Source organism: Pholcus phalangioides, unplaced genomic scaffold, assembly GCF_987345545.1.
Source record: "Pholcus phalangioides strain wild (caught in Gottingen) unplaced genomic scaffold, Ppha-v1.0 ptg000039l_1, whole genome shotgun sequence".
NCBI classification, from domain to species: domain Eukaryota; kingdom Metazoa; phylum Arthropoda; class Arachnida; order Araneae; family Pholcidae; genus Pholcus; species Pholcus phalangioides.
Genome location: NW_028301625.1, coordinates 6,592,608 through 6,613,116, shown reverse-complemented (window position 1 = coordinate 6,613,116; position 20,509 = coordinate 6,592,608). Strand labels below are relative to the sequence as shown.

The 20,509-nt window shown below is 37.6% G+C and overlaps 1 protein-coding gene across 2 annotated transcripts in view; it reads right to left on the bottom strand.

Annotated features, from left to right (window-relative positions):
* The window catches only part of LOC149065507 (uncharacterized), a 162,972-nt gene that overhangs the window by 6,364 nt on the left and 136,099 nt on the right, over positions 1–20,509 (bottom strand). For both annotated transcript variants that reach the window (XM_089253565.1, XM_089253566.1), the window contains exons 17-18: positions 11,977–12,055; positions 10,962–11,066 (exon numbers count right to left, since the gene is read on the bottom strand). In XM_089253565.1, the coding sequence (XP_089109691.1) occupies positions 10,962–11,066; positions 11,977–12,055 (184 nt within the window). The remainder of the gene's footprint in view (positions 1–10,961; positions 11,067–11,976; positions 12,056–20,509) is intronic.

Sequence of the window (20,509 nt, the reverse complement as noted above, 5' to 3'; positions counted from 1 at the left end):
CATTGAATATCTACTTTGATGAATGCTGATTTTAGTTGATGTTTCGCAAACAAAAGACTAAATTTCTCCTGAACCAGTAGACCAATATGGTTTATTCTAGGCTCTTTCGAAAGCTGGTGGAATGGACAATTTTTTGGCAAATTTGACCGATTGTGGCTAGAAGGGTGTTTGCAGAATTGGCAATTAAAAATTTTGGCAACAATTTGATTTTGAACTTTGCCAATCTTTCAGCTCTTGTAGTTCACCATTAAATGAATATATTTCGATGAAACTGATGTCACCTTGTATCATTTTTTCTGCTCTTTTCAAATATGTGTTTAGTTTTTATGTAAGCCTCTCAGAAACTTTACAAATTTGTTTTTTTTCAGACAACATATTTTTTTTTCCATAATTATCCTCTATAACTCAAAAACGGTTTGAGGTAGAACAGGGTTGGTAGGGTGTTTCATGTTCTACTTGGGCTCATCTATCACCCCCTTTTGTTTGGCAGAACATGTCAGGTTCACCCTGTATAATAGATAAAGATAGATGGGGGAAGTAAGAACAAGATGAAGGTGTTATGCATGAAATAATCTTTTTCTCCACACAGTTACAATATAGCACCTAGAAAAAACGATAAAACACTTATGCCATTACAGCTTAAATTTGCCCGCATAAGAAGTTTTAATGCAAAAAATTATTTTTTCCCAACACATAAACCTAGCGTTTGTTTTGGTAATTTCAAACTCCTGTTATTTTCCAGTGTTCCTTTCTTTATGACACTGTAATTGAACTTTCTGACATCTTCTGTAATCTGCTTGTAAGGTTTTCCCCCATCGGGAAAGAGCCTGATGGGATTAAAAAGCGTGGGTGGGGAGAAAGGCCCTCGATGGAGAAGAGAAAAGAAGCTTGTGTTTTTGGTTAGTTAGAGAGTGACTCCTGTGGACTCAGGAGGTAATTTCAAAGGCTTGCTGTAAGCGAGGAGGACGTGTAAATAATATAATGTTTACTGTGAAAAATTACAATTAAACCAAGCATTATATATAAAAGTGGCAGAGAGTGCTTATGATTGTGACAATCATTCATTGAAAATGAACCCGACATAGTGGTGTCAGCAGTGTGGTCAGTAGAACTATACTGAATGAAAAGAAATGGAAACTAACTATTTTGTGCGAAGGTGATCGCAGGAATAAATCATTGTTGAGCGGTTGACAGAATAAAAGAATCAGGACTGATTACTTGGCATAGCTGATCATACATTGGGGGGTCACCAGTGTCTTAAGATATCGGAATATTTATGTGAAAGTTTGATCACACGCATCGGCAGAAACGAACGAGTATCAGGACTTTCGCATATACTGAGGTGAGTGGTCGCATTTTTTTGTTGTTAGGTGAAACCGAACTATTTTCGTACAGTAATTTCATTCGATACTGATTTAAAAAAAGAGAAAAACATTAAAAATGTCTGTCTTTGCCAGGGGACAAAAAGAGGACCTTCTGATTTTAGCAGAGCAGTTACGGGTGGAAGTCCCCAAAGACGCAAAGGTTGTGGATTTGAAAGAGCTAATCATGAAAAGCCCTCATTATGAACCAGAATTTGTAAAAGAATTACTAAATAATATTATCAATGAAAGAACAGAGCTAGAAGCAAGAAACCACGAATTAGAGGTAGAAAGAGTAAAACATAATGAAAGATGTGGAACACCCGTCAATAATGATTTTATTGGGTATTTGAATTTAATGAAAGGTGTAATGCCATAGGTGACGGAAAACATAGAGGATTGGCCTTTTTTCTTTCATCAAGCAGAAACTATGTTCAAGTTGTATGAGGTCCCGGAGGAATACCATGGGAAAATTATACTATGTACTTTGAAGGGGAAGGCTGGATGCATAAGTATGAGACAGGCAGAACCCAATTTAGATGATTACAACAGAATCAAAGAGATGATTTTGAAGGAATTTCAAATCACTCCCCTTGAACATAAAAAGAAGCTAGATACGATGAAAAGGGAGGTGGAGCAAACGTGTAGTCAATATGCGGTCAGGTTGGAAACAGCTGTAGATTTATACCTCAAGTCGAAGGAAGTTAGCACATTTGAGGATCTGAAACAATTGGTTAATTGATAAAATTAAAGAAAGCCTATCCCCAAGCATCAGAATGTATATACAGTTGAAAGAAACAGACGGTTGGTTAGATGCAGTCAAACTCGCGAAAGAAGTAGATAGTTACACGAGTGCGACGAATAACAGCTGTCCACAGTCAGGAAATGACACTAATTTTTCTGACAAAGGATATAATGACAACCAACAGAATAAATATTTTTGTGATCGTGACCATAGAAAGAAATATTCTGATCGGAAGCCACTTCAAGAGGAAGGTTGTTTCATTTATTCATCAAGATTCCATGTAAAAAGGAACTGTCCTGAAAATAAGAACATAGTTGAGATAAATAATATGAGAACAGGTAATCTGGATACTAAAGTCAACCAGATAGAAACAGAAAGTGATCCAGAAGCGTTTTCAGTAACAGGAATCGGTATCAGTGATGATATCAGGCAGGATTCGGGATATCTCTAATCTATCACCGCATTGAAGAGAATGAAAGTTAGCATTGAGGGAAAAATTTTGAATGCATTGATTGATTCAGGTTGCCAAATTTCTGTTTTAAGAGAAGATTTGGTTCCTCGCCACAAGACCGAATCTAAAGCAAAGACATATTTGAAACCTGCATTCGGAAAGCCTATTTCGACAGGTTTGAGACATATCAATCTGGCCATTCCCATAACAGACAAAACAAGTGTAGTCCACCACAGAGCTATCTTGTGCCCTATTACACCCCACATAAGTGAGGAGGCCAAAGGGGAAGTGAAGGCCCAAAAGTTTGCAGCTGTGAACAAGAAGGATATAACGAACAATGAAATGCAGGCAAAGCAGGGTGGGAGAGATGGAGTGGGTGAGAGGAAAAACCATGAACAGAGAATTCATGTCCCTCCACAAGAAGAATTTCGAAGAACTCAAAACATTAGCAACCCACTGGTTGCAGAATGGGAGTCAGCAGCGAAGGGTAAGCGAGGATACGGTGGACTTTGCTCTTTCACAAAGGGGTTGGAGGTTGGTTTTACCAAAAGAAAAAAATATACAGTATATAAGTTTTTTGCAAAGAGCCCATACAGGGCCGGGCTTAGGAATTTCGCGGCCCGGTGAAGAAAAATTTTTGCGGCCCTCTCCAATGTAACGTATCGGGATCCGATCCCTCTACGTTAATGGTGATCTTGTCGTTATGTGGGAAATTCCTTCTTATTTTAGACCCCAGGGACCTCTCAGTTACCGGAAACCACCCGAGGACCCGCTGGCAAACCGGTAAGGGCCAGAATGTTCGTTTAGTTCGGCAGTCGACGGGTGGGGTCTTTCGGCTGTCGAACGAGAACGGGCCAGAGGTCTGGCTACTGATGTCCCACATAAATTAATTTCCCTTATGACGACGATGTCTGGAGGGGTCTGGTCCAGATTATGTATAGTTTGGGTGAGGCTTAAGGGTTTGCCCAGTTAAATATTTTTATTTTTATTAAAGAACCTCCCGGGGGAGTTGTTACAAGTCTCGTTGTATGGAAAATATAGTGTTGTACCCACTTGTTTTCAGCGGGGGGGGGGGGGGGGGGGCTGCAGACCTCCGTCAGAACGTTGTTCGTATTGTTTACATAATCAGGAGAGTCTGATCAGCTCTCCGGATTGTGTTATGTTGCCAGATTCCAATGTAATAATTCAATTGTAATGTTTATACACTGCTCAAAACAATTAGGGGAGCAAGCAAAAAAGTGAAGAAAACCGTGCGAAACAGCCAAGTATTGGCATACAATGGATAGTACACGCGTATCAATGCGTAATACAGAAAAAAGACGTAAAAAAATTTGGAATTAAGCTTTAATTTATTGAAAATATGGAAAAAACATGAAAAGAGGATTTAGGGCAACAATTTGGTTACATGTAAACGATAAAAAAAAGTACTGTTTAGACATGATGCATGAGTTTTAATAGGGCGTGCGGTTTCCTCGAACAGCTAAGACTGCTGCACACCTGTTTGCCATGGATGCGATGAGGTTATCGATCAGACTTTGGGGAATACTGTTCCACTCCTCAAGAAGTGCAATCTGCAAGTCTCGGACAGTAACAGGCGGCCTTGGTCGCGCAGCAATGCGTCGTCCAAGGATTCAGGTCAGGAGAGCACGCTGGCCATTCCATACGCTGTATTGTTTCAGCTTCAAGCATGTTCTCCACCAGACGAGCTCTATGCGGTCTGGCATTATCATCCTGGAAAACAAAGGAATCTCCAATGGCTCGAGCGTAAGGGATGACATGAGGTCGCAGTATCTCGTCTGCATACTTCCGGGCCGTCAAAGTGCCATTCTGAATGATATGCAGGTCCGCCTATGCTGATTCCACCCCCATACCATCCAACTAGCTCGTCTGTATTGTGACCTTTCACGAACGAATGCGGGGTTATTTCGAGTGCCCCTGTCCCTCCATACCAGAACAAGTCGGGTGTCACACTCCAGACTGAATCGGGACTCGTCTGTAAACAGCACTTGGCTCCAATCATGTTGCTCCCAATCTCGATGTTCAGCAGCCCATCTTCTTCGGGCCGCACGGTGGCGTGGGGTCAACAGAATGCAGACCATTGGCCTACGTGCATAGAGCCCTCCCTCATGAGGCCGATTACGTACTGTTTGGCTGGACATCCTTCGTCCTGTTGCCGAGAGCAACCGTCTTTGCAGCTGCGTAGCATTCTCTATTCTGTTTCGACGGGCTGTTAACCGTATATACCGGTCATCAGTTGCTGTAGTGGCGCGGGGCCGACCTTGCCCTGGTCGACATCTAACATTTCCTGTTTCTTGGAATCGATTCCACAGCCTTGCAACAACACTTCTGGCGACTCCAACAGCGTCCGCGACACTACGTTGTGTTTGCCCGGATTCCAGTCTGCCTATAACACGCCATGCCATGGATTCCGGTAAATCACGTTGTTGAGACATCCTCAAGTCCCCTTGTCTCAAAAAAAAATGCTGCGCAATCGAATTTCACAGTTACGGCAGTAAAAAAGACATTTCTGCAACATCCCGATTTCTGCCCTTATCTCCTTTTTCTGGTTTTTGACATCATGAACTTTGATTTGCATATGAAGTTTTCTTCTTCAATTATGGATGATTCATTTTATGTTACTTATCGGTATACATCTTTGCGTAATTTTGTTAAAACCATGTGCTCCCCTAATTGTTTTGAGCAGTGTAATATAGTGACGCATGAATATGTAAATCCGATATTTTTGTTGAGGCGAAAAGGCCTTGCGAGGACATGTGGTCCCAAATTTCTTGTGAAATAAGAGTATAAATTCTTTCCTCTTTGTCTCTCACATTGCGTTCATCCTTTGTTTGTTCTTTTTTTTCAACTGAAGCCCTCTAGTAGGACGGTTCACCGTCTTGCTACCGTATCCATTGGCCTTAGGCTGGGAAAATAAGCTGATAATTAGTTAAAATGAAATAGTTTACAGTATTCAAATTTGTTTCCGGCAGGTCCGGAATCGAAAACATTAATTAACCTTCACAGTCAAAATTCTTCATTGCTGATCAAAGTGGTCCGGCCCTCAACCGAGAGGCCCCCTGGAGCTCATCAAGGTGGTCCGGCCCTCAACGGAGAGGCCTTCACTGATACTTGCGGGGAAAAGCTACGTCGAAGTGACTAACAACATCGGATGTCCGATCAGCATAAAAGTTTGACTGTTGATGATCATCAATTGGTGAGCCAGTACCTTTCTGTTAATGTTAAATAGAGGGCTCCCTGTTGTACTAATCTATTGTTAAAATTGACTAACTTTATATTGAATTTAATAAATAATATTTCATGCGAAAGTTTATTTGCAATCATTTTCTACTTGTCGTTTGCCACCTTATTGCTGGACATTTCGAACTGGGCAAGCAACTCCGATAAGGGACGTTGCACCAAGTCGCTCCCCAACTTTTTGAGTTACGAACATAAATCTTATAGGGGAAAGAGTTGTTTTAAAAAAATTAATTACACTTATTTTTTCATTATTTCAGGAACGCGTTGATAGTTGAGATCAATGAATCAATTGAGATAAAAATGGTCGAAATAGGCACTAAAAAAGGCATTTACTATTTATGGAGAGAAGGGAAAATAACTAAAAACAACTTAGGTATTAAGGGTCCAAAAATTAGCTTAAAAATTAGTTGTACCCAATCCGTCTATTGTTTTAATTAGAGTTTATAATAACTGTATTATTATCCGAGTAAAATTGATTGCAGGCCCATAATACAGGGCCGTAACTGGGGGGAGGGGGGGGGGGGCAGGAGGGGAAACTGCCCCGGGCGGAAATATTTAGGGGGATGGCAATTTTAGGTGGAACAAATAACACCGTTACAAAATAATAAATTTTTTAAGTTGTGGGAGCGGCAAAAATCCTAGTTATGGCCTTGCATAATAAAGTATTTGTGATGTCTCTCAGGTCAATTCCAGGGTCAGCATTAACAGACGCAGAGCCCGACGAGAAAATGATTTGTAGGGCTTCTTCGAGTTGCGAATAATTCTCGTTTGCTTGTTGTATTATTTGGAATAATTACTATCGTTTCTACAGTAGAAACGTAGGCTCCTTGTTCTATTGTTGTAAAAAATTTAAATTTCTTTTTATATTCCCACATATGAGGGACTCCTCCAAGCACGGGGGCCCTGTGTGACACATCTATCACACACCTCTGAGGGCGACTCTGGCCAATTTAATCGAATACCAAAAAAATACCTAAAATAAATAGCCATGGTTGTTTGCAGTGCATGTATGGTGCAAAAACAAAATCAAAACACCATGGGCCCCAGAGCCCTGTCTTCTCTTACTTCGCCTTGGGTGAGTCATGACGTCAACTGATGACCTCTTGGATAGCTCAATGAAGTCCAATGCCTGAGTGGAACATATAATGTGAAGCATTTGCGGAGAAGCAAAAATTTCTGATTTTCCTCTGCGTTTGTAGCATAGGGCTGCGTTCATTTGAAACACCACGTCTAACACCCATTGCACCTACAAGAGTGGGACTGACAGGGCTCCAGCCGGGAACCAGAGACGATTTTCTTACCTCTTTTTTTGTTTTTTCATGCAATAAATTCACTACTTTGGGGCCTGCATATACCTGTCTGGGGATGCTGGTGCAGGATGTGGGGCCATTTGCTAACACCATCCGGTTAAAGTAAAGTTAACTCATGCAACACCAAGTTCCCTATCTCTCAGATCACTTTGGTTGCAGTTATAGGGGAGCAAATAGGTTAAGCGGTACAGGAGTTGCGACTAGGAAGAAAAAATGCATAGGGGTGGAGGAAGGAGACGTGCGCTCATAATAGAAGAAGAGGATATAGAAAATGGCCAGAGGGGGTTACGAAATGTAATGGTGTGATGATGATGACCCCTAAGCAGAGGAGGGAAGGGAAAAAAAGGAGAACGGACCAATCAGCAGATAGCAAAAATAAGCAGATCGAGGTGAAAGCAAACATGTTTGTTCGACTCCCGCACCTTGTTGAGTAGCCTCTTTCTATTCTTTGTCTCGCTACTCGAGTATGTGTGGTGTAGAACAAACAATACAATTGTTTTTGTCGCTAGTCGCTATTTTGCCACTCCACTATGTGTTCCTCTATCACATTTAAATGGAGCTGAAACTGTGGGGGGGGGGGCGGTGTTTCAAGGTACTTTCGGATGAAAATTAATACCAAGAGGTGGAAAAAACATTTCTTTTTTGTTCTCAATGCTCGAAAAGGCCTAAGCTTTGCATATTATGGCCTCCGAAATGCACCAATAAACTTAAAACTATGGTAAAATAGGCGTTTATGGCAGAAAAAAAATCCAAAAAGGCATTTTTATAGGAAAGCTTGAAAATAAGCAAAAAACGTATTTAAGGCATTTTTGAACATCCCGGCTCTAGTAATCAAACACAACCCATTGAAATGAAATTGCATTTCAATTAATTTCTCAAAATTTATAAATGATTAATAATAATTAGCGTGGTCCACCTGCATCATATTAAACAGGCATACATTTCTGACGTACTTTCAAAGTGTTTCATCATATTTATCAAATAAATGTTGCAATTCAATATAAAGCCGTAGCGGAGGGGGGGGGGAAACCTTGGAGGGTCTGTCCCCCCCCCCCCCCGGAATGTGAGAAAATGACCGAAAAAAGGGAAAAGGATGGCCAAATCTATTACTCTATCACTTTGGTCCCCCCCTCCGAACCAAATTTCTAGCTAGGGGCCTGATTGGATATTGATCATTTTTCGAATCTTTTATTGATGTTCTTTTTAATTAATGTAAATTAACAGAAGTAAGAAATCAAGTACTGGAATTCACACAAATAAAAAAAAATATTTTTAAACACGTTAGAACTGTATTTGAAAATGTAGGTTAATGTAAAATTACTAACAGTTCTGCTTAAGGTACCCACTTCGAAAGTTTTCTCGCTTAGTCCGATTTATTTTCGTAATCCCAACTTTTATTAACACTTATCGAAATTTCCCATTTAAAGCGTTTTCTCTCCTGCAACATTTTTCATGATGATTTTTTGGAAAACGCTGTACGTGGGATTCACTGTATATGAGCTCTACAATGTTATTACTTGTTTAAAAACAAGAGTTTCTTGCCACAAATAAAGATTGCAATCTCAATATTTGAATATTCAAATTCAGAAAGATGCTCTGGTATAGGCTGTCGAATATACGGCCTAAACTCATGGGTGGAGATATGGGGGGGGGGGGAGTAATGCCCCCCCTAGTGCCAATGACGGAGCCGACTGATCTAATGTATATGCATATATATAAATTGGTGTCATAATCATGCTCTCCCCCCGCCGTTCATGTCTATCACCGCCTATATGCTTAAACCTCAGATAAAATTTATTTAATAGTAGGCAAACACATTGTCTTATCAAGAAATGAACTACAGAGACTGTAAGCAACGTATCCTACATCCTAAGTTTTCGGACCTTTGTGCTCTTAAATACAAATACAAATACAACGCCACAACAGGCAAAATGCCCAACAAGGTGGCTGAGAAAAAGATGCCCATAAAAATATGGATGTCATGTATTTCAAAAATACAGCATCCCAATTAAAAATGCAATTAACAAAAATTATAATGCATGTTTCTATGCATGGACTCTCTATTCCTGAAACAAAATACAGTAAAACCTCGATAAGTCGTCACCCCAAGTTATCGAAAAATTATGACAGCTTAAGCAGAGTGCCGTCAGTTTCAATGTACAATGTTGTGAAAATCGTATAAATTTAAAGTAATATGAAATTTATTAAAGTATAAATCAAAATAACAACATTAATAAAATTTATAGATCACGAAAGAAAAAAATAATAGCAATTTTTTACCTTTTTTATCTCTTATTACTTAAATCATTGTGGTAAAATGTACTGTACACTTTGATTTATACTAGTAATTTTTAATTTAGACTAACAGAGCAACTGTTAGTCTAAAGCTATAAGTAGCTTTCTTCATAATAGAACTCTCTATTGTACATTAATTTTACATAGACATCGAATTTAAAAAATTTTAGTATTTTAATTCTTCATCAGTAGTTCATGATACAACTACAAAGTAATCTCGAACACTTTTGACTTAGTGGAAGGGCCCTGGGCAGCGAAAAGTAAACAGAAGACCTTAACTTGGGAAAGAATGTCTAATTTTTTTCAACAAAGATATTTTGTTCAAATTTCAAGCCCTTAATTAGTAGAGCCCATGCTTTCTATGATTATTTACTATCCGCGCGCGCATGTTGCACTTTGACTTGATTAATGTGATTCTTCGATTTACATAATTTTTGATTTCCTTGCACTATGTGTAATCTTTGACGCATCAATAAATTTTGGTTTTGCCGGAGATGCGCTGGTCCTCCCCCTGGGGAGGCCGAGTGCTTACGTTGCTTCTTGCGAGAGAGCCTGGGTGTCTTGCGGTTTCTCCAGTAGAGCCCATGCAGAAATGAGATCTAGCTTGAACAGTCCCCAACGTTCCAAAAACCTTAGTCGGCAAATGAACTTCCCCAGCGTAACTTTTGTTACTTAAACTGTTCCGTTTGGGTATATAGGATTTTATGGTGACTTTTAAGCATATGGCAATGCTGTTAACAAGCTCTTTTTTTTAATGGGAGCCATAAAAATAGTCTGTTCCACTTTCTCAAATTTTTTCATAGTGACGAGTTAACCGAAATTAGCAACGCGTAAACGAGGGTTTAATAACATTGTTGTCTATGAGAGGTGGAAAGGCCTGAAGAAAACAAAACAGAACAAAACTGAACAGGGGGAATTTGATAACCTTTATTTTAGAAATTCCTCAAACTGGAACAAATGAAGACCATTTCTTCATTTTCAGGTAAATGGTGCTGATTGAGTGAGTGTATACCTTGGCTATTTCATGATCTTTTAAACTTTAAGGTATGCAACAGTTGAAAATATACACCCCCATTACGTATAAGATAAAAATTCTGTTCCTTTTCTTGAAATTGTGAATTATCAATCAACAATTCAACAGCACTCCAACCTAATCAATTGACTATGAGGTCGTGGTTAAAGAAAACATTCATCAATGATTAAAATTCTAGGAACATTTATTCTATGAAAAAAATCTGTGCGTAACAGATCATTATCACATCGTATCATCATAACAACCAACATTTGTCTTCACAAAAACAAGATATATATAAACAGAAAAATATGACGTCGTCTGACGAGTTCAATTTGCATGCGCTTGTGCGCTCTTAATACCAACAGTTTAAGGGTTAAACAATGAATAACACAATTAATGAAGTTTTAAAAATACCAAGTATCTTTTTTTATGAATAAAGATAAGAATTTGATAATGCTATGCAAAGAATTTCCAAAAATGTGATTGAACACCTGAAAGTAGTAAAATAAAAAATCTCAAGACTTACTGATCGAAAAGTCATCTCAGTGACATCTCTTGAGATACATTCTGCATATTTCAGAAGAAATACCCCACAGTCATAACTAGTATTTTCTGTCAGTTTCGGAACATTCTATATATTTAAATAGGCATTACATGCAAGATCATTACTAAAAATTAGAACTGTCATGTAATATCAAAGCTTAATATATTCATTAAATCATTTTTTAATGCAAACACAGATTACGCTATGCCCTAAAAGTTTGGGGAATCTAAAAAAAAATCAGACAAATGAAAATAAATGCATGAATATGTGGAAAATATTTTAGTATAGACCTGATGAAATTGGTATTCAAAACTCATTAGGAAAAAGAAATTTTTATAACAATAGAAAAAATACGTAAATAAACGCTGTCCCAAAAATTTATAAAATAACCAAGTACATTATAATTTCTGACAAACACATGTTAATTAATAACTGATCATTTTTCCATTATTTCAAACGACATCAAACAAACAATTTTCCATTGAAAGAACTAAACTTTGTAGCAGTTGTGGGTGTCCAAATTGTACTATCTACTTTCTATGGAATGCTTCAAGGTATTCACCGAGTTGAACTGATGCTCATAGGAATAGACTTCATGAGTCTTAGACTCCACACATTTTCTATCTGGTTGAGATCAGGACTCACCAGTAGCCATTAGAGTGCAGCTTTTCATTTTGAGACCTTTTTTGCTGTTCTCTTTAAAGAAAATACAGCTCAATGATAAAAGTGGCCATGAGAAACTACATCATACTACTGTCACTTTTTCAGAATACAAGGGTTGTTCCTGGATAGTGTTAGGGGTTTCCATTGCCCAAACTCTATATCTGTGGGTGTTAACTTGGTCATTGAGACAAAAGTGGGTTTCATCAGTCCACAGAATCTTCCATGGCTGTAATTTTGCTGTTTTTGATTTTGTTAAAATCAGTAATGACAAATTGATTCTAATAATTAACACAGACGAAACAAGAAACAAAATTAGAAAATATAATATACTAACCTCAACATTATCATAAGACCACTCAGTTAGGTCTATATATTTTTCCTTTTTATCTACACTTTCCCTTGTAAGGTAATCTCTGAGAAAGATCAGTAAACATGTATTAAAACCAAGAGATCGCATGAATGAATAAAAAAATTTGTTCAAGACATGAAATATTGATGAATAAATAAAACAAATTCTCAGTGAAAAGCATGCTTAGATATCAACACATAACTGGAAATAAATATACTTGATTATGATTGAATCCAACTATAATAATCTAAAAAATCTGGTAAGTATGTATAAATAATCTATGTGTTATTACTAAATATTGACATTTTGTGTTTTTTATGAAGAATTGGTTGCATTTTGAATATAAAAAATATTTTACGTGACTTGATTGATTATAATATATCAGAGCTTGAAAATCAGATAGTAACAACACATGATTATTCAGTATTTGAAATCATTGGTGGTCTGCTGGTCCGAAACCACTGATTAAATAATCGGATCACTGAGAAAAACTTTGCCCCCCCTACTGCGATGATACGTTGAAAAATCTCCTGCGGAAGAATCACTGATCCACAGTCTGTTTATATTGTCTCAGCTCTCATGATAAATGTTTATTGCTGTAAAAAGTATTTAGAAAACCGTGTCTCAGCCAAAATTCAAAAATTTATGAGAGAAACTTATTTTGGTGTTTTACATTATACAGCATGTGCACTAAGTGGTGCCTCAATCCTTTAGCATCCATTCAAAGAATTAATATTTTTTCCAACATTTGTATGCCATTCTAATCATTTATGTTTCTACAAATTAAATAAAATTTTATTTTTTCAATTCAGGTCAAACTTTTTAGATGAATCTTGCACCAAAAATGGAGTTCTCGATTCACACATTTCAGATTGTCTTTCTATAATTAACCATCATTTTACCGATATTTGAGTGCCAAGGCTTACGCAGCAGCAGGGGGGGGGGGGCTGAGACAAGATCATTGTATTTTTATAAAGGGAAAAATTATCCAACCCTGGAAAGAAAAAAAATTATGAATTCCCCCAACAAGAAAATCCTACGTACGCTACTGTTTGTGTCCTTCAAATTTTATCATGTTTGAAATGCAAAACTACTTTTTATTGTTGTTTTATTGGATTTTTGTACAAAAAATAACATTGCAAAAGAATAGCATTTTGAGCTGTGAATAGCAACCGATTCACAATCCTTAGCATCCATCTAATGAATTTTCATCTTTTCTGTCTGGGGCAAAAATGTGGGTAGTTCCTTTTCACCCCTCCGCACACCTTATTCCAGAGGGTGCATAGACAGTCCATTCCATTAAGTCCTTTTTTTTCGTCTTGAAACCTTCGACACCTGAAAATGTCTTATTTTTTGCTAAATATGCTAAAAAAAACGTGCATTTATAAGATATTTTAATTTAATTATTTCTTGATTAATATTGCTCTTTGAATCTTAGTGAATCATTCAGTATATTTATTTTTTAGTAGCAAATATCTGTTGCAGAATGTTTTCTGGAAATTTAATTCAACCCTTTGTATATAAGTCCAAGGGAAGTATACCTACCTACTTCTTAAATACTCATTTAAGAAGTACATATCACACTATAACAGTTGTGGCTTGCCATTATACAAGTCCAAATGTATTCAATAAAATAAAAATTGCTTACCAGTTTGGAGGATAGATGCAGCGCAGCAACTGGGAGGGTGGAGGGATCTAGAGTCCCGGGCTCTGGACTAGAGGGGGGCGCACCAAATTCACCCTTTATAACTGCTTCTTCTACAGTACATGGGTGTGCCAAAATGTGTGCTTGCCCCGTTTGAGAAAGTATCTAGTTGCAGCACTATATAGATGGCACCACCTACTGAACACAAAACACGCCAAATGCTGGGCACACTGTTAAGTTTCCCCAACACAAATCTGACATAGCTCCCATATTCAGGTGTGAAAATATTACAGCTGAAAAAAAAATTATTATAATAATTTTTTCAGTCCCAGTCCAGTCTGACAGAAAAAAATGGAACCATAATACTTTTTCTCTAAGGCCTGCAATACACTGCGATATTTTCTTTTTTGGCCACCCAGTCACACACAGTGTATATGAACTTTTCTGTTTCAACATAGAAAAACAGATGCCTTACTAATTAAAAACTGTTGTTCCTTGACTCTAGATTTGTCAATATTGGGTTTTATTTCTGCATTAACCATCACCAGGTCTGTGAATTCATTCTCTTTCCCTCTCCTTTTTTTTTTGGTCTGCGAAATTTTTCACACATTTTCACCAGTCCACAGATGTGAAAAGGGTTAAGAATACTGATGTATAATTTATCATAAGAAATGTTTTAATATAAATAATACCATTTAATTACTGAATGGATAGAATGTCATGGTACCACGGCGCACAATTTGGAAACCACTGGTACAGCAAATCTAATCCTCTTGTTCTAAAAAAATATATCGCTGAAGAACAGCGGCCCTTTTCCTTTTTTTCCATCCCGTACTCCAAGTGCAATGTGACTTATCTTCCTGCACCTCCTTGAATAATCAATTTTCTATTCGTTATTTTTTCTTCAATCAATTACATTAATTATCTGTATTAATTTATTTTTATAAACTCTTTTACTTATTATTTAATTCCTTTTTTTTGGATCTAATAACATTTATTTTTGGCTTTTTTTTTTCAATAAATTCAAAATGTTACTGTTTTATAACTTTTTTCAAAATTTGGGAAACAGTTTCAATGTTCTTTACTTATTGACTCCAGCTGGTACAACAATATACAGTGTGTCCCTTCAAGTCCTAACTCGGCCTATCACATCAAGCGTTCATCATAAAGAAATGGTTCCAATTTTAAAAATGCTCAAATTGTATTGAAAAAAAAATCACCCTGTACCAATTTTCAGAGTGAAATTAAGAACCACTACTGTAGAGGGATTACCGTTATATTGGGAGGCAGTTTACTTAGACTACGGGCATTTCCAAACAAGATTTTAAAAAATATCGTGGAAGAGGGATTTATCAGGGTACAGAGTATCCTTGAAGTGAGGTTTCATAAAAAAATATTGTTGGTGTGAGACAGAATACACACTATTACAAAGTTAATAATACAATGGAGAAAGTTGTTTAGATAAAAGTCAACTCACATGAGGTATAAAATCTGGTCCTCTTCATCAATGATGATATGCAATTTTTTTGAGAAAAAATTTATAATCATTTCTCTTTTCTGCTCTGATTGAGAACTTCCCATAATAAACATTGATGGCAAATAGGTATATATCATATGGTTATGAAAATACACGTATCTTAAGCAAAGACATGTAAAAATATGATCGCCTTTTCTAACCTATCTCAAAACTGCTTGTCATTGGACAGAGAAAATTCACTGGGGGATCACAAGGAAACTTAAAATTTATCGAACATGTGGGAACATGGGTTTATAACAAGCAATTTCTGAACTGTAGTTTTTTTTTCCGCCATATGGTCACCACCTAATTTGGAGGCTGGTGGAATAAAAAGGTTTGTGGAAGACTGGCCTGGAGCTAGGTCTATCCAGTCTTTCTTTTGAATTGTTTAGCTTTGGAGAAGTCTTTTGCGGCGACATTTCTGGGGTTTTCAATGACAGATGAGTAATAAAAGAAAGGGCATATGTGTGTGTTCCCAGAGAACAACAATTTCGTTTTTTTTTTCTTCCCCATTAAATTTTTAACAAAAAGAGTTGGCACCTCTTCCCCACAAGACAGTCCTTTCGTGTACAGCCCAATCTGTGTTTTGAATTTATAGGTTAAAACTGCGGACAATGGCCATTCCAAAGAAGCGAGGCTGCCACTTAATTGCGATTGCTATGATAATAAAAGAGATAAAAAGTGCTCTGCTTCAAAAAGAATTTGAGCAACTCATCGCAGAGACATGGTGGAGTAAGGGTGGGTGGTGTTCCAGGAAATGGAAGATACAGGGGTGGAAAGTGACAAAGTACATTTCGGAACAGCTTTGGAGCTGCAAAATTTAGGATTCTGAGCAGTTTTGGAGCAGCAAAATATAGGATTCTGAGCAGATATTTATAAATTGGAGCAGCGAAATTAACAAGAATATTTTTGTTAACCCTCACCCCTTTTCAAAATGAAACAACTGCACTGTCTTTTGTCATCAAACATCTTTTCATTAGCTTGTTTTTTGTTTTTGGTGTTTCAGGCTTTTGACACCTTGTTTGAAAGAGCGGCTGCCATAAAATTTTTCGCACCAGTCTATTTAAGATGATTTTTGCTTACTGAGGGCACTATTTGCTGTTTGGAACAGCAACACTTCAAATGGGCTAAAAATTTTCTATAAGTTTTCAATTTTTTTATACTCAGAAAGAAATTGTTGCAAAATGTGAGAGAATTTTTGAAGAATCAACATGTTTGATGATGCAGCACTCATTATTTGGCGAGATTGGTGATCTGACGCTCGTTATTTGGCGATATTGGCGATCTGGCGCTCGTTATTTGGCGATATTGGCGATCTGACGCTCGTTATTTGGCGATATTGGCAATTTAACACTGTTATTCAGCAACATTGGCGATTTAACGCTCGTTATTCTGCGAAGTTTTTAAATTAGCATTTGTGATTCGGCGGACATGTACTTTTTACTCCCGGAATGAAATTTTTTTCACGAAACATTGGGATTTGACGCAATGACAATCAGCTACAGCAATTTCTGCTCTTTCCAGTGGCAACAATTTTTTTTTAAAATGGAAACTGACTCGCATTTGCGCTTTAAAGCTGAAAGAGCATTGCAAACCATCTTCAGTTGCACGATCACAGATATTATCGGGTTTCACGATGGAAAGCCCGATGCGGGACAGATAGTTTAAGTACAGTCAGTGCCGTCTTAACGCATGGGCTCGGGGGCCTCAAGAGAAGAGGGGCCTCACAAAAATGAGATCCGATTGAAATTTTCTAGGATTTACAAAGTAGGGCTTCTGAAAAACCATTTGGCCTGGGGGCCCATGATACTCTTAAGACGGCCCTGAGTACAGTAGAATAAAACATGCTCTTCTCAGAAAGAATCATTTTGCGGCAAACAGTAACAAAAATTTTTTGCCGTCCTTTCCAATTCCGGGCATACTGAAGCAAAATTTGCTATTTGGTGCAGAAAAATATGAAAATACACTAACGCAGTGTGGCACAGAGTTCCCACCCCTGAAGATACAATGCAATGGGGTGTCATCCCTGCTCAGAAAACCCTAAAGAGGGAGATAATTAGACATTGGCTGTTGACCGTCGATAGCTCAGTTGGCAGAGCGGTGGACTGTAGACGGCTGTTTTTGAATAGGAATGATGAGCAAGATCTGCATTAAGTAACTCTTGTCTTTTTGCAGGCTAGTATACCAGCCAAAAGTAGTGGGTTTTTTACTTTTGTTAGTATGTTTTTCAGGGGGCAAAACTAATGCCAAATAAATTAGGATCCATATTTAGGATTTAAACATTTTTTTAGTCATATTTGGAAATGCACTTTAAATTAGAAATTATCTATTGGCTAAATTTGAATAGTGTTGCTCAGCAATACCATTCAAGTGATTGGTATTGCTCGAGCAACATGAGCAAATATCTTCCGGTGTCCCTGAAAGAACCACTTTAAAGCATAGATTTTGTGTGCACAAATCAATATTTTCAGCTCATCATGATGCTCCTAGGAGCCTCGGAAAATAACTTTTGGAAACACTGTGGTACACCTTTAAATTTGGCCTAAATGTTGTGTCGCAACACAATTAATGGCAAACGAGTCTGATGTCTGTCTTCTCTTGAACTCTCTCGTTCTGTTGCATGCATATACTGTACAATTTCGTCGTTTGCTATAGCTAGTCAGTAAAGATTTACACGATCAAAAAATAAAAAATAAAATAAATAAAAAAATGGATGATGATTTTAAAAAAAATTTTCTTCCTTCACGGGGAACCCACAAGGATGAAGCTGCCAGGCCTGCAGCCCCAAGGCCTGGGACAATCACCATTATTGTTTTTTCATGCTATAAATTCACTACAGAGCCCCAACCCAGTGAAAACTCTGGTTTGCAAACCTGCTAAAGATCCAACAGCCCTGCTCCACGATGTAGATGGAAGGTTATGTCCTTTCTATGGAAGACCAATATTGTTCCCAATAGGGCTCCCTACTGTCTCTCTATTATATCCCCCCCCCTCTTCTAAGAATTATCACGTGATCCTAAGAACACTGCTTAGGGGGAATATTACAGATGTTGAAAGGTCCGGACAAGCAAAGAAAGAAAAGTTCTTCTTGTTCATCCAGCCTAAATAGCTTTTTTGCCCCACCCATATAATGTCTGACCCAATTTAGGGTGGCTACACATTCGCATTGTTCTTTTCTGTTGCTACTCACCCATCCATCCCTCCGGACAAAAAAAAAGTAGGGATAAAATCTGAGAGAGAAAAATATTGAATGCCACACACACACAAACAGCTTCTCCAAAACCTAGATTTTAAGGAAAAAAATAAAAAAAAAAAAAAGATCTCTGGAGGATCAAAAAATCTGACATTCACTCAAATTTTGACTTTCCCATGATGGTCAACATCTGCTTCAAGAGTTTGCCATGTTGGACCCGATCAAATGTCTTCTGGAAATCAAAATAAACAACATCTGCCTTTTTGCTTGTACCCAAAGACCTGATCACATGATCATAGAAGTAAAGGAGGTTTGTTACACATGACTTTCTCTTTCTGAACCCATGCTGATTATCGGACAATATATAACTCTTATCTATTCACTTCGGCAATTGCCTTTTGATAATAATTTTCAAAATTTTCGAGAGGGAGTTGTCAACTCACAACAACTCACTGGACACAGTTTCTCTACTACTACCCTTTTTAAATATCGGAACCACATTAACAAGCTTCAAATCCCTTAGGGTGATACCCACAGCCAGTGCTGTCTTAAGGCATGGGCCCACCCGGCCACAGCCCGGGGGCCTTATAAAAATGGTTGAGATTTTCGAAAATTTGCCTGGTAAGGCCTCAGAAAAATCATTTGGCCCGGGGGCCCATGATGCTCTTAAGACGGCCTTGCCCACAGCAACAATATACCTGCAAATCTGTGCGACTGGCCCCAACAATTCATTAGCACATTCCTTGAGGACCCTAGGATATATATATCATCTGGTTCTGGTGCTTTGCTGGCATATACATTATTCAGAAGATTTAGAACCTCCTCATCTTCCAATGGAATATCATTGAGTATTTTATTACTCCATGCAACACCCATACATTGAATATAGTTTTCTCTATTAAAAAGTGAAATGAAAAACATCATTGAATGCACTACACGTGCTTGCATTACTCTCTACCCTAGACTCTCCTATCAATTTTCAATTTCGTTTATACTATCCCTCATAACTTTCTTAGATGCCTTTCTTTTAACAGTAAATGATAACAGATCACCTCATCCATTTATACTTTCTGGGTGCTCTTTTCTTTTCAAGGTACAGAATGCACACTTGTTCCCTGAACCAGAGGGGGTGAAACAAACAAACACACTTTTTACAAACAGAAGGTATGAAGTCATGCAAAACAGAAGACAGTTTGCCCTAAATTCTTCCCATTGACGTACCACAACAACTGTTTCCAGCTGGTCGCTTTGAAAATTCTCGCTAACCTTTCTCTCAGAAGATTAAAGTTGGTTCTCCAAAGACAAGGAACCATTCTTTTGTTATCAACCTTACCCAAAAAAGGTTACAGAGAACACTAATGGCACAGTGATCACTAGAAGAAAAACTTGTCTCCCACTGAAACATGTTCAACAAAATCCTCGGAACTAGCAAGTACTAAATCCAAAATAGCAGTAGCCTTAGTTGTTTCTAATACAAAAGATTATTGAGCATCGATTTAATCATAAATCGTCAATTTAAGTCTCTTTCATACTGATCTCTACCTGAAAGGTTCTCCCAATCAATGCCAGGGTAGTTGAAATCTCCTATTATAACAACCCGCTTATGCTTACACAAGTAGGAAATTCCATCCTGAAGTTTGGCAATATAGTTTTGATCCCTATTTGGTGGATTATAACAAACCCCTACAATCAGCTTACAATGCTTTTTGTTTTCAAGCTCAACCCATATAGTTTCAATATTACTTCTCTGTACGTTACACTCTCTAGCTTTCAAACATGATATTTCCTATGTATCAAGACTTCACCCTCTTTCCTATCAGATCTATTTCTTAAAAAAGTATTGTATCCTGAGATGTGTAAGAGCGATTCATCCCAATCATTTGCCCAAGACTCTGTAATGGCTATAAGATCTAGGCCCTCAACAGCCATCACAGTTTCTAAAATGTCTTTCTTATTACCCAAGCTCCTGGTATTTATCAGAACACATTTTAAATTGCCCCCAATTTAGTGTCAGTCAAGAAGTCATCCAAGTCAGATGTGGGTAATTCCCAGTCAATATTGTTATTATCATTAACTAGCACACTAAGCAATAAAACTAACTAACCCACAGAGTATACTAAGCACTTGGAAACATGGAATTTTCTTTTGTTGGCCTTAGGTAAAA